The sequence below is a fragment of the Nylanderia fulva genome, unplaced genomic scaffold, assembly GCF_048542155.1.
Source record: "Nylanderia fulva isolate GAGA-0341 unplaced genomic scaffold, ASM4854215v1 Scaffold282, whole genome shotgun sequence".
Lineage (NCBI taxonomy): Eukaryota > Metazoa > Arthropoda > Insecta > Hymenoptera > Formicidae > Nylanderia > Nylanderia fulva.
In genome coordinates this window covers 115,130-128,962 of record NW_028190350.1, presented here as the reverse complement: position 1 = coordinate 128,962, position 13,833 = coordinate 115,130, and the positions used below count along the sequence as shown (strand labels likewise).

The 13,833-nt window shown below is 39.3% G+C and overlaps 2 protein-coding genes across 5 annotated transcripts; both read left to right on the top strand.

The window, feature by feature from the left end:
- The first annotated feature begins 984 nt into the window (after window positions 1-984).
- LOC114932892 (uncharacterized) lies at window positions 985-6,775 on the top strand. Of its 4 annotated transcripts, none has more exons than XM_085483978.1 (12): window positions 985-1,149; window positions 1,422-1,578; window positions 2,022-2,203; window positions 2,376-2,480; window positions 2,641-2,865; window positions 3,247-3,438; window positions 3,613-3,785; window positions 4,311-4,472; window positions 4,633-4,857; window positions 5,240-5,463; window positions 5,601-5,770; window positions 6,285-6,775. In XM_085483978.1, exons 1-3 carry the CDS (start codon window positions 1,121-1,123, stop codon window positions 2,166-2,168), a joined length of 333 nt encoding a protein of 110 aa, XP_085340104.1. In that variant the 5' UTR covers window positions 985-1,120; the 3' UTR covers window positions 2,169-2,203; window positions 2,376-2,480; window positions 2,641-2,865; window positions 3,247-3,438; window positions 3,613-3,785; window positions 4,311-4,472; window positions 4,633-4,857; window positions 5,240-5,463; window positions 5,601-5,770; window positions 6,285-6,775. The 4 variants fall into 4 exon arrangements, 3 of the variants coding, with proteins under 3 accessions (XP_085340104.1, XP_085340105.1, XP_085340103.1); XM_085483979.1 differs by having other exon boundaries at window positions 3,247-3,475; window positions 5,240-5,426; XM_085483977.1 differs by having other exon boundaries at window positions 3,247-3,475.
- Window positions 6,776-12,510: 5,735 nt separating this feature from the next.
- Window positions 12,511-13,830, top strand: LOC146722723 (uncharacterized). The gene is made up of 2 exons (XM_085483976.1): window positions 12,511-13,524; window positions 13,567-13,830. Exons 1-2 carry the CDS (start codon window positions 12,511-12,513, stop codon window positions 13,828-13,830), a joined length of 1,278 nt encoding a protein of 425 aa, XP_085340102.1.
- The last annotated feature ends 3 nt before the right edge of the window (window positions 13,831-13,833 follow it).

Here is a 13,833-nt window from a genome sequence, read left to right as displayed (position 1 = left end):
GGTGTGAGGCGAGCCTTATGTAGTCGCATTAAAATATCCTCAACTGTCTCCATTTTTAAGGGTGTCAATAATAGTAGGATGTAGCAGAAAATATTGACAGTGATAGATGGTAAGCAGAGGCTCCGTTAGTGTTATTATAATAGCACAAGGAACCAAGCAAATCACAGTCCAAAGTTAAATTATTTAATGTAAATTATCATCCTTAAAGCGTGTTAACTCTGCGGCAATTATCCATTCTTCAAATTCCTCGAAGAGGAAATGCCGCAACACTCATGAAAACACGCCTATAGGCTTTAGGTAGTTCACATGTATCAAGAACAACTTATCAGAAATAATGTTCATACGGTGCATTAATATAGCGTAACACACATAAACAATGTATAGGTAAGGTTATTTATATCCAGTGTTCATTTATCATCAGTATATATTGTCACAATTTAGAAAAAACACATTAAGACGTAGTTATCCGCGTAAAACATCAAATTAATACCGAGTTCGCACAGAAAACACAATAAAATGTGTTATTATAAGAAAGAAACTTGAATTAGCCCAATCCTCAAGAATTCCTCCAGATCTAGTGATTTTTCATGAGAGGATTACATAATAATAATGCAATCTCGTTGAAGATTAACAAAAGTTCATTATTCAACTATAATTTAAAGCACTGGTTCGTTTTATCAATTTTTAGTCACTTGAATTTATATATATTTAAATTTTAACAAAATATTCGTATAGCACAATTATTTAAGTAAAGTCAATTTAATTATACAATAATATGATGTTTTAATATATAAAATCATTCAATTAATAAAGAAAACACAAAATTACATGATTTAGTAATTTAACACTAGATCTAGTAACTTTGGACAAAACCGTATAAGGCACATCGAGTTGCATGTCTATGTCATGGTTTATGACTGTTGGTGACTTTGGGTACGGGGTTCACACACGATGCAATAGATGGCGCGTCGATGTCCATTTGCCGCAATTTATATTCCCGAGAGAGGAAAACACTCTTGGGAGAGAGAAACATAACCCCAATTGTTGCAAAATGTCATTCAACGATGTAACAGTTCCAGATGTGAGAGCTTAAGCAATAATACGGTTCCAAGTTGTACAAATGGACAATAATAACCGTACAAGTGCAAGGTAATATTAACTTTAAGTTATTAATAATAATATTAATAATGTAACGTCTGAAAAATCACTTATATATATACTAATAAGATTAAATTAGCGAGAGTCAAGCTTCATCAGCATTATTAGGTACAGTATGTCCATTACTAATTAATTAGTTAATTGTCAATATATGCCCAATGAATATTTATATAAAGTTTATAATATTGACAATATTAAAGTCATATAAGCCTATATACATATGTGTATCTTAACGTGTATTAACCAGGCTTATCAATACACAGCAATCTCCGCACTCAACAGTACAGTGAGCACTTCATCCTAATACAGAGGATAACCTCCAAAAGGATAACTCATAACACAAGATGCAAGTGTCTGTTGCCAAATCAATTGGGTTGTTGCCACAATATTGTCAACACTATTATACACTCAACAAGAAAAGTAAGTAATTGAAATTATTATTCCAATATTGAAATTTAACATAAGATTATTAATTAGTCAATTATAGTTGTTATTAATTGCAAAAGTTGTCTTAATTTTAGCCAGTCGAGGCAGGCGTGCCTCATATAGAGAAGCACATATTTCTCATAAAATTAATATAAATTCAAAGTATTCGATTATTGTTTAGCTCAAGAAGTCTATATAATTATATTTGTTATATATCAGAATTGGAAGAATTCTAATTATAGTATCCTTAAAGCACAGTTATAGGTTACAACTAGCTGATCACAGATTAAGTGTATATAAATTTACAACAGTCCATTGACAAACAACTTCAATTAATGTTCGTTAAAGAATTACACATTTATGTGTAAACGACTCCACAAATTATTGCTCATCAGTCCTTTATCATTGTATATGTACTAATTTCACTTATCTTTTAGAGAGCGGAAGAGAACTTCAAGGTTGCGAGGGCTCCACATAAGGTTGACGTAGACCACCATCAAACCCCAGAGCCTCAGTACATCCGCAGTAACAATGTCTGGAAGAAAAGTCTAGACGCCTCCGAAAAGCACCTCTGCATTAGTTGACACATATAGAAGGCTTCATTCACTTCCAATCACAGGTATTCATCAATAAATGTGGACGTAGGCGCACTTATTTATCACTGATTATTAGAATTCCAGTATTGTAAAACAGTACTTGTAACCCGTAAGACATTTATCACTTAAATTTGACAAACTAAGTACAGCTAGTTTGAGACAGATTATTGAGACAAAACTATTATTCTGCTACAGGTTATAGAATATCAATGTCAAGGCATGATCACCTATATCAGTGTATCTTATGGACTGTATCAAGATGATGTTTATCGTATAAAGTAATGTTATTATCAGATTTTAGTAAGTATTAATTATTACCAAATAATAAGAATTGGAAAAATTGTAGCAGACAATTATTTCACTACAAGTTATATTGTAGTGATTTAAGTCTTATAGAAAATATTCTATTTATTTATTAAGATTGTTCTCAGTGACCGATTTATTCACTTTATCATTTCAGATGGACACAAAGTATATAGTGCTATAATAAATTGACACCCCAATATAATATCCAGTCGAACTGAAAATTATAAGGACTCAAAAACAAAAAGGAAATAGTATTTTATAGGCAGCGGGTCACACAATTCACTATAATTCATAGTCTATTGTCTTCCGCGGATGTTTAGACACCAGAATATTTACAATACTAAATTATTTGGATTATAGTTTCCAAACTTTATTAAAGGTATGTTAATTATAGGTAATACCTATTAACCACTCGTAACAAACAATATTAAGATTTGTTAAAATATGTATATAAGTCTAAATATATTGTATTGAAGTTCACACAAGGATCATGAAATTATCATTGATTTCCATGCCTTTTATATGTTATTCTTCATTCATCATCTTCTATAAGTGTTCAGTTATCGAATTAATTACTTGATTAGTTAAACGTAAATGGAAATTATCTGTTATCTAATTAATACAAAATGTTTGTACTTCCGGTTTAATAGTTCAGGATCATAAACTGTACACTAGTTAATAATTTCCAGACTTATAAAGTATTTTGTATTATTTGCTAGTTATAATATAAATTGTTTATTTAACAATTTTAATATTTCAGATTGTGAAAAAATAGAGTGCAAGATGTCAAAAACAATTCCATATCCAGCTATATCATGCCATATGGCCGAGCATTACGAAGACTCAATAACACTGACAAAATAGAATTCTATGGACAGTCTGATCACGCACTTAACTACAAAGTATTCAATCATCAAAATGGATGTGACTTGTTGATTAGCTAGACACGAATGTAATATAGTATATCTGATGTCCTGTTAATACCAAATGTTTGTTATTCAGATTTTTATCACTCAAATCATAAGCAACGCGTTAGGAATTGATTTCCGTCTTCACAAGACAATTATTTTCATGTATATAAAGTCTTTACTCAGATGTATTAATCAACTCCTTGTTATTGTTTCAGATTGCAAAGGCAAAGTGAATTGCCCATAAATAATTATGCATGAAGTGCATAGAAAACCATTGAGCTGGTCATTATGAGATTCAGAGTCAATACTGGTGGGCAATAGGATCACGCCCTACATAAGCACACAAAAGCACTTTCCGGTATCATCGGGGTATAAATTCTCACTAATGGTAAATAGAATTATCTTGTAGGGAACAAAAGCAATGTTTCCACCACTAGATTATTTGAATAAAAACTTTTATTTCTCACAGGAGATATATTGATTAATTAATCAATCTCACTGTAAATAGTCAGTTACTAATTTAACTTTTAATATTACTCCATAATTTACTATTTAATATTATATGTATCTTTAAAGTCAATACTTTAGATTATTTCCATATATATAAAGTCTTCCTTCATTAACACACAGAAGCACTTTACGACATCGCCAAGATATAGATTCTCAATAAAGGTAAATCATAGTATCTTGTAGAGAACAAAAAGCAGTGTTTCCACCACTAGATTATTTAAATAACAACTTTATTTAACACAGGAGATATATTGATCAATTAATCAATCTCACTGTAAATAGTCAATTACTAATTTGACTTCCATAGTTTACTTCTTAATATCATATGTATCTTTAAAGTCAATTTTAGATTAATAATAATAGAATCAACAAAACTAAACTTTTTTCTTCTTCTCTATTGTAGATGAAAAGGCGATTATTACATCACTCAGAAGAAAGAAGGAAGGAACAAGGCACACATGATCCATCCTACTAATGTTATAGCGATAGACAAAATCCCAGCTAATTTACACATTATGTGTCGAAAATAATATTAGGTTTTCACTTATGTTATTATCAGATTTTAGTAAGTATTAATTGTTACCAAATAATAAGAATTGGAATAATTGTAGCAGACAATTATTTCACTACAAGTTATATTGTAGTGATTTAAGTCTTATAGAAAATATTCTATTTATTTATTAAGATTGTTCTCAGTGACCGATTTATTCACTTTATCATTTCAGGTGGACACAAAGTATATAGTGCCATAATAAATTGACACCCCAATATAATATCCAGTCGAACTGAAAATTGTAAGGACTCAAAAACAAAAAGGAAATAGTATTTTATAGGCAGCGGATCACACAATTCACTATAATTCATAGTCTATTGTCTTCCGTGGATGTTTAGACACCAGAATATTTACACTACTAAATTATTTGGATTATAGTTTCCAAACTTTATTAAAGGTATGTTAATTATAGGTAATACCTATTAGCCACTCGTAACAAACAATATTAAGATTTGTTAAAATATTTATGTAAGTCTAAATATATTGTATTGGAGTCCACACAAGGATCATGAAATTATTATTGATTTCCATGCCTTTTATATATTATTCTTCATTCATCACCTTCTATAGGTGTTCAATTATTGAATTAATTACTTGATTAGTTAAACGTAAATGAAAATTATCTGTTATCTAATTAATACCAAATGTTTGTACTTCCGGTTTAATAGTTCAGGATCATAAACTGTACACTGGTTAATAATTTCCAGATTTATAAAGTATTTTGTATTATTTGGCTAGTTATAATATAAATTGTTTATTTAACAATTTTAATGTTTCAGTTTGTGAAAAATAGAGTGCAAGATGTCAAAACAAATTCCATATCCAGCTATATCATGCCGTAGGGCCGAGCATTACGAAGACTCACTGACAAAATAGAATTCTATGAGCAGCCTGATCACGCACTTAACTACAAAAATTATTCAATCATCAAAATGGATGTGACTTGTTGATTAGCTAAACATGAGTGTAATATAGTATATCTAATGTCCTGTTAATACTAAATGTTAGTTATTCAGATTTTATCACTCAAATCATAAGCAAAGCATTAGGAATTGATTTCCGTTTTCACGAGACAATTATTTCCATATATATAAAGTCTTTACTCAGATGTGTTAATCAACTCCTTTGTTATTGTTTCAGATTGCAAGGCAAAGTGAATTGCCCATAAATAATTATGCATGAAGTGCATAAAAACATTGAGCTGATCATTATGAGATTCAGAGTCAATATTGGTGGGCAACAGGACTACGCCCTGCATTAGCACACAAAAGCACTTTCCGGTATCGTCGGGGTATAAATTCTCACTAATGGTAAATAATAGTATCTTGTAGAGAACAAAAGAAATGTTTCCACCACTAGATTATTTGAATAAAACTTTTATTTCTCACAGGAGATATATGATTAATTAATCGATCACACTGTAAATAGTCAATTACTAGTTTAACTTTAATTTCACTCCATAATTTACTATTTAATATTATATGTATCTTTAAGGTCAATACGTTAGATTATTTTCATATATATAAAGTCTTCCTTTATTAACACACAGAAGCACTCAACGATATCGCCAATATATAGATTCTCAATAAAGGTAAATCATAGTATCTTGTAGGGAACAAAAAGCAGCGTTTTCACCACTAGATTGTTTAAATAACAACTTTATTTATCACAGGAGATATAATCAATCTCACTGTAAATAGTCAATTACTAATTTGACTTCCATAGTTCACCTCTTAATATTATATATATCTTTAGAGTCAATTTAGATTAATAATAATAGAATCAACAAAAACAACACTAAACTTTTCTTCTTCTCTATTGTAGATGAAAGGCGATTATTACGCCGCTCAGAAGAAAGAAGGAAGCAACAAGGCATACATGATTCATTCTACTAATGTTATAGCAATAGACAAAATCCCAGCGATTTACGCATTATGCGTCGAAGATAATATTAGGTTTTCACTTAAATCACATTTATTATATATTTATCATATATTATTAATTAATTAGATAAAACACTGTAAATCAGCTAAAAGCTTTATACTGTATTTACTTTTAGTACGTTTATAAGACTATAATGCACAGGTTAATTTATATTACTAGTTTATTATATGATAAGTATTCAAAATTTATTGAATTATAGTATCTGCGAAACCAAATCATGTATATTTGATTTCAGTAAGTTCCCTCTTTTAAACTTAGCATAGTTTGCTTAATATTATCTATTTGTTAAGACACTTATAAGTCCATTATCCCAATATCATATCAATTATATTATGTATAACCAAATTAAATTGTTATTGTTTATAACACAACAGCAAGTGTTGGTTATTTATTAGACAATGACTAGCCGAGACTCCACTTTTATTAATAATATATTAGTTATTAATAATTACTTATACAGGTAGTGTAATTCAAAAGCACACAGTTCAGTAATTATATAGAGTATTGTAGGATTATAAATATTTGACGATTCAACAGCTAGTGTTGATTTTTATTCATCAAAAACTAGTCAAAAACTTCACTTTATTAATATTATTTAATAAGACACTTGTTATATAGTTCAAAATTACGCGGTTTAATGTTATCAGCCAATTATGGCTTGCCAGCACATATCCAGCAAGCTGCCAACCCACCTGAACACGCGCGCACTGCGCAGATCATATGCGCCGTATAATCTCAACGCCACGTGCTAATTTAATAATTTCTTTAAATTAAGTCTAATTGACCAATTAAAATGATTTGTATATGCACTATGCTATTGTAGCTATGATAACAGTGTTGATAAGTCAAAGAAAAAAGGCAGTATCCTTAATAATCAAATTAAAATAACACATTTCAAACGACCATAGCCATAAATAACCAGGCCAATAATATGTCGCCAACAATTGTAGAGGCAATGTGGCCAACTCAGAATTGAACGCGCGAGCGCATTGATCTAGAGAGAAAATTTGTTGATTTTATAAAGCTAATTCAACAATAACCGGAATGATTTCAACAATTGTCAATCACAAAATAACTTCTTGCCGTCATAAGGAACTTATATAAAATATTCACTTTACCGTGAAAATCCAGATTGGGCTGTTGGAGGCTCCAAAAATATTTGACAGTTTTGCCCCTAGTGCAACAAGGATAGCAATAGTCCAAGATTTTAGCTGCCTTTTATAATTAAACTAACAAGTTTTCACTATCAGAATTTCACTGAACGTTGACAAATGACAGCAACAATACATTAAAAATGTATTCACATGTGAGAGAAATATGTATCACCGTAAAAGTAAACTTTTACTCCAGATCCATAGGAGTGAGAGAGACAGCGACAATCAAAGTTGAAAACTACTGTTTTAAACAGAATTATACAATTCTAACGTTGCAAATTTCCACAGACGCTACTTATTATCAATAGGAATGTATTAAAATTACTTCCCCACATTTAACAACTGTTCAGGATTCACAATATGCACTTGAAGTATATATCTATTGGTGCGAGAGAGACATCAGTAGTCTCAACAGAAAATCACTTATTTTCACTTAAATAATTTATAGAATTGCCTGGAATTTATATATATGATAGAGTTCGATGCAACAAGTAATCCCAGGACAAAATACATCAGTTCTAATAAACTTTTAACTCATACTTTAAGTGTCAAGCTGCCTGTCAAAAATTCACTAGACAGGCAGAGCACGTGTGAAAACTTTGGAGGCTTATAACAAATAAAATAATTGTTTAAACAACTTGTCTCCATTTGCTGTTGGTCTTTGCACTACAAACAATAGACCAGAACTGTTTTTTGCACTCAGAACGCACTTTAAATTACTTTAATACGTACTACTATACAGAGCGTACTTAGTACACGTGTACCGAGGACATAGTCTCTCGACGGACTCTGCGCGTCACTAATTTTTTTTTTTTTTTTTTAAGTCAGGAAATTTGCCTAAACCAAACTTTGCGTCCTGACCCTTGAGGGAGGGCCAGGAGGCTTCGTGGTGGATTCCCGCCCGTAGTATCCCGAAGGACTATCGGGCGGGGGACCGACCTAAAACCTGACTATAGCCCCTGGTCGTTGACGGGTATTGTCCACCGCGGAACCGCAAACGCATTACTTCACGGTGGACACCCATGACCTGGTCCTGTTAAGGACACATCCCCGGGGCAACTGGGAAAGTTGACCCGTCCAATACCCTCACCCCGAGAGGGTAAATAAGGGGGGGAGCCGGGCTATCAGCTCACCCCCCGGCCATCCCGAGGCCAACGTGCAATGGGATTGGAGCCCCCACTCCTTTCCCTGCCAGCCTGGTTGGCGAGATGACCGCAGTCATCAGCCCCACATGAAATGACGTCACGGGACATCACGAACTCGACGTGTACACTACATGTATACACAACCACAGTAATAAATAGAGACCAAGTAAGGGCCACAGGCCCGACTCCTAGAGAGAGGCTACATTAAAAGGCCAACAAACAAATAAAGGTGGGGAGAGATGTACACCCCACCTGTTGACGAAAGACAAAGGGACCAGAACAACATAAACTTGGCGTAGGTGAAGGGGCCGCGGAGTCACCTCTCAGCAACCTCCCCGGCACCCAATCCCCCATCGCCGCTACCTACTATACAGAAATCGGACTAAGGACAGAGAACGTAACCGGACCAAAAGTCCCCATCTTACTGGGGAACAGCATGGCCGCAGTCCTCATAACAACAGTAGACAATCACGAGTCAGACATCAACTCTGTCGGGGCACAGGAGGAAGCCACGGATGCACCTCTCGATACACTCCGCCGCCCCCCCGCAATCCCCGACGGGCCCGCCACTGGACTGAGGGGTTGCTCCCCAATCCGCCTATCAGGGCGCCCCAAAACCTGCGCGCGATTCAAGGGAGCGCTCACCTTGCCTCCATCCGTCCTGCGAGGGGGTACATGCTTTTTGGAACATGCACCCGAGCCCGCGCGATGGTTTGCTCGCCTTCCACCGGAAGCACAGGAGACACAATGGGGCGGCGCCTCGCATTTGGCCGCCAGGTGTCCCTCCTTCCCGCATCTGAAGCAGCAGTTGCTGCGAACCACCTCAGAGCCACACCTGTTGGACGAGTGTTCAAAGGCATGGCATCTGAAACACTGTATGGGGCGACGAGCCAACGGAGTAATCGTCAGTTTCGTCCACCCCATACCAACACTGCCCAGGATCCCCAGCCTACGCGCAGCTCCAGCCGGGCAACGGACCCAAAGAGACCCAATCTTTGATTTGGGAGATACACGGATCTCCCCCGCCCTCAAGTCTGCCACCCCGCACTCACCAGCTGCAGCAACAGAAGCCAAAACATCTTCCTTCGACATAAAGGCCAGTATCCCCCGAACGCGTATCTCCTCCATACGCGAAGGACGGCCAACCTTCACGGCACCCCCAGGCGAGAACAGCTTCCGGAGCTCACCCGATAGGGCATCCGCTTTGCCGGCAGAATCCCTCCCGGGGATGGTCACCAAGATACTGCCCGTAACTCCTCGACGCAGGCGAGAGTTGACGATCCCAAGGCTGGAAAGATCAATCTCCCTCATAGCTCTGGACAGGACCGACGCATACGTTTCCTCCCGTACCTCCCCCTCAATCGTCAGCGAGACCACCGACTTAGAGGGGTGCTTGGGAGGAGGACAGACCCGCCTCTCCCCTTGGGCAAAAGTACCCGAAGGAGCAGCTCCGTTTTTAGAGGAGGCACGTCTAGGCCTACGCCTACGACGTCGCCTCCCACCCTTCTTGGAGGACCCGGGGCCAGGGGCATCCGCCAGAACCTCCGCAGGAGCGGAGGCGGCAGAGCCCCCAGCCAGGGGACCAGACCCTGGAGTATTGGCTCCACCACCTAAGCCCGCCGAGGGCGCACCCATGGAGACCCCTCCAAATGGAGGGATCCCAGGCCGCCCCGCAAGCAAAGACCCTATACTGGCCAATACCGACGAAGAGATGTCGACCCTTAAGTCAGCAAACCTCCTGTCCAGTATAGCCGAGAGGTCCGCAACCGTAAGAGGTTGCGACCCCGGCAGCACCTCTTCCCGCTCCGTTGCATCCTTCGATGATTCCGGAGAAGACGCCGCACGTAGCCTCTTTTTAGATGCCCTAGGAACCCTATCGCAGAAGAATTTCGCGTACAGGTCCGGGATGACTGCCCGAAAGGCAGCCATCTCACGAGCCACCCTATCACGCTCTCGTTCGAGGGCCGAAATCCTCTCTCTGAGCCCCAGATTTTCACTCCGAAGAGCTTCAATCTGGGGGTCCGCCTCAAGGACAATTCGTCCCTCCATCTCATGAAAGATGTTCCCGAGTCTCATCGAAGAGATCCGGAGATCCCTGGCCACGATTGGATCGAGACCAGTGACCTCAGACACCTTCTCCACTTGGGAAACGGACATCTCTTCCAACCTGCGAAGCTCCAGATTGGTAACATTCTGCAGGCTGGCACGGAAAGCATCGCTTGACGGGATATTTTCTACACCTACAGCGGACAGTTCCGGGCCAAGATCTGGATACAAGACTCTGCGAATGTCCGCAAGTTGGAGCTCCCGCTCCACCGCTCTGTTGAGGCGCTCCTTAGCCTCAGCCAGCCCAGCGTAATCCCCAGTTTTTTTGGGGCGACCCCGCTTTTCAGTACGCGCTTTCGACTTACCTGAACCCCTGACTGGGTACTGCTTCCTCCCAGTCAGGAGCCTCTTATCGTGTGGAGTCCACTCCACATCCATCACATCCTCGGCAGAGGAAGGGGATGAGATGGAGAGAGCAGAGGGTCCCGCAGCCTGCCGGTCCTCATCTCCACTGACCTCACGCACTTTCTCCGGTGAGGGAAGATCATGCCTGAAGGGCAATCGAACCGCATAGCGTCCCTGAGGGGTACGATAGTGGTTGGCGATGAAATGAGCCTTGCACCTCTCCTCCTCCTCCGTGAGGGGGACAGGCCGCGAGATCTCCTCATCTTCCCAGAACTTCTGGAGAAGAGAGTGCGTGCTTTGTTCCAACACGCAGTTTAATACAGATGCTTGAGCAGTAGTAGTCGGCCTACTATTTGTGGGGCCGGAAAGGATCCAACCGAGAGCGGTCAATTGCGCTGTCGGAGTTCCAATAGGACCTTGACGGACATCGCGCTTCAGAAGCGAGCCGTAAAGGTCAGCACCGATCAACAAATGAATTTGATGTTGACTTGAAGGATCAGGATCAGCAGAACCAGATACAGTGTACAAATCTGATATGATACAATAAAATTACTGTTATTAAAATTAAATAAAAGGAAAAACATTGGTCCTTCGAGCCGGATTTTTCGTTGACCCGATCATACGGATAATCAAACTACGCGAGATTTGCGTTGTGAGACGGAACGGGTGAACATTGTCAGTGAGACGTCGGACTGTGACTCCTCGTTTTACAATCGAATGAGTGCAGAAGAAGAACAAAGACAGTGTCGCGTTCGCTATCCAACGGGTTTTCTCTCTGGGCTCACTCACTCTGCTTGAGCGACAAGTGGAGTTATTTTCCCGTCGTGGAGTTAACTTTAACGAACATTCCCGCGGGAATCTAAATGTTGAGCTTCGCGCCTTATTCGCGAGTTCATTTACAAGGTTCAAACGCGGGGGTCTGGTGGTGGAAACAATTCGTAAACTCAAAGTCAAAATTACATCGTGTTTCGCGGAACGAAGTGAAGTATTCCGCGAAGGTGTTGCCGTCGGCGTCGATAACACGCCCGGAACATCATACACTGTGCTAATCGAGACTGGACGCGACGATTAAAAGGGAATCGTCGCGAGTTCGACGCCGTCGGCGTGGCAATTGAACGTCACGGCGTTAATTCTTCAGGCACCGGAGAAATCCGCTTGTCGATAAGAAAACATCCGCGGAAAGGTTGCCGTCGGCGCAGCGGTAACGCTCCCCGGCATATCCCGTGTATTCTTAAGCGACATAACAGTGTCGCGATTCGACCAAAAGTCGTCGCGCATTCGTTGCCGTCGGCACCGTGCTCACGAGCCCGGTACCTTCGATCAAGTCACTATTAATAGCTCATTAACGAAAAAATAATGGCAGAATTAAGAAATTTGCTCATCTCGCAAGTTGAAACAATCAAATCGATAAAGCGAGTTCTCATTAACTTCAAGAAATTAGCGAAAGCTAATGTTACATTAGCAAAGACGCAGGGGCGTCTTGCAACGCTGGAAACGCTTTGGACTTCCTGTCGATGGCTACACGTCAAGCTGCTGCAAGCCACAACTTCGGAGGAGCAGAAGACTGTCTCGTATTTCCTGAATGGAGACTTCCTGAGCGCCGAGGAGATCTACCACGACACGGCCGACCTCCTTCGCGATACGATAAGTCGATTCTCAATTAATCAATCTCCGTTGTTAGAACACAGTACTGATTCTTCAATTCGCGAGGGCATTCATAATCACAATTTTCAGTTGCAACGGATCTCACTTCCGAAGTTTTCGGGCAAGTTCTCCGAATGGGAGAGTTTTAAAAATACTTTCGAGTCTCTTGTCGCGAGTAATGATTCTCTCTCGAACACGCAGAAATTTCATTACCTCAAAACGAGCGTCATCAGTGACGCTGCCTCGATTATTAGTAATTTAAAGATTTCCGACGCTAATTATGAGTCCGCCTGGCAGTTGTTGATTGACGAGTATGATGATCAACTTACGTTGATCCATACTCACATTCACGCCTTCATGTGCCTACCGACAATGAAGGCGGAAAACGTCGCGGAAATGCGAAAGTTGAGAGATACCGTGTCCGCATCTCTAGCGGCTCTCACTAATCTAAAGCGGCCGGTACGCGAGTGGGATGACATTCTCGTCTACGTCATCTCTCAAAAATTTAGTTCGAAAACAAGGAGCGAATGGAATTTAAAAATTTCGTCAAGTCGCGAGCTTTCTTCGTACAAGGATATACATGAATTCCTCACGCTTCGAATACGAGGTCTGTCGGACTTCTCCGACAATCCTAAAGTAATCGTCAATTCTAAGAGTGACAAAACGCAGTCCTCCGTTCATAATTTTTCCGCGATTAAGTGCATTTGCTGTTCCGGCAGTCATTCGGTAATAAAGTGCGAGGAATTTCGTCGGAAAAACGCGACATAGCGGCATGCCATCGCGCGACAGAATCGGGTCTGCTTCAATTGTTTGCGAGCGGGACATTTCACGCCGAAATGCTCGAGCAAAATTCGATGCGCTCATTGTCAACGCTCTCATAACACATTGTTACACAATGAGAGTGATCAAAATAAGGACACAGCGGAAAATTCCCGTTTATCGAATTCGAGCGTTAATGCGTCTACTACCACGAGTAAGACTGTCGTAGTCGGCGACGCCGCCGTCGCCAGCGTGCAAACTCTCAAACCTTAGAAT

Bases quoted from the DNA above. Each gene is read 5' to 3' on its own strand.
- LOC114932892 (XM_085483978.1), top strand. From the start codon at position 1,121: ATGGACAATAATAACCGTACAAGTGCAAG. The intron at 1,150-1,421 runs GTAATATTAACT...ATCAATACACAG, and splicing joins AATAACCGTACAAGTGCAAG to CAATCTCCGCACTCAACAGT. The intron at 1,579-2,021 runs GTAAGTAATTGA...CTTATCTTTTAG, and splicing joins TTATACACTCAACAAGAAAA to AGAGCGGAAGAGAACTTCAA.
- LOC146722723 (XM_085483976.1), top strand. From the start codon at position 12,511: ATGGCAGAATTAAGAAATTTGCTCATCTCGCAAGTTGAAACAATCAAA. The intron at 13,525-13,566 runs GTAATAAAGTGC...AACGCGACATAG, and splicing joins GCTGTTCCGGCAGTCATTCG to CGGCATGCCATCGCGCGACA.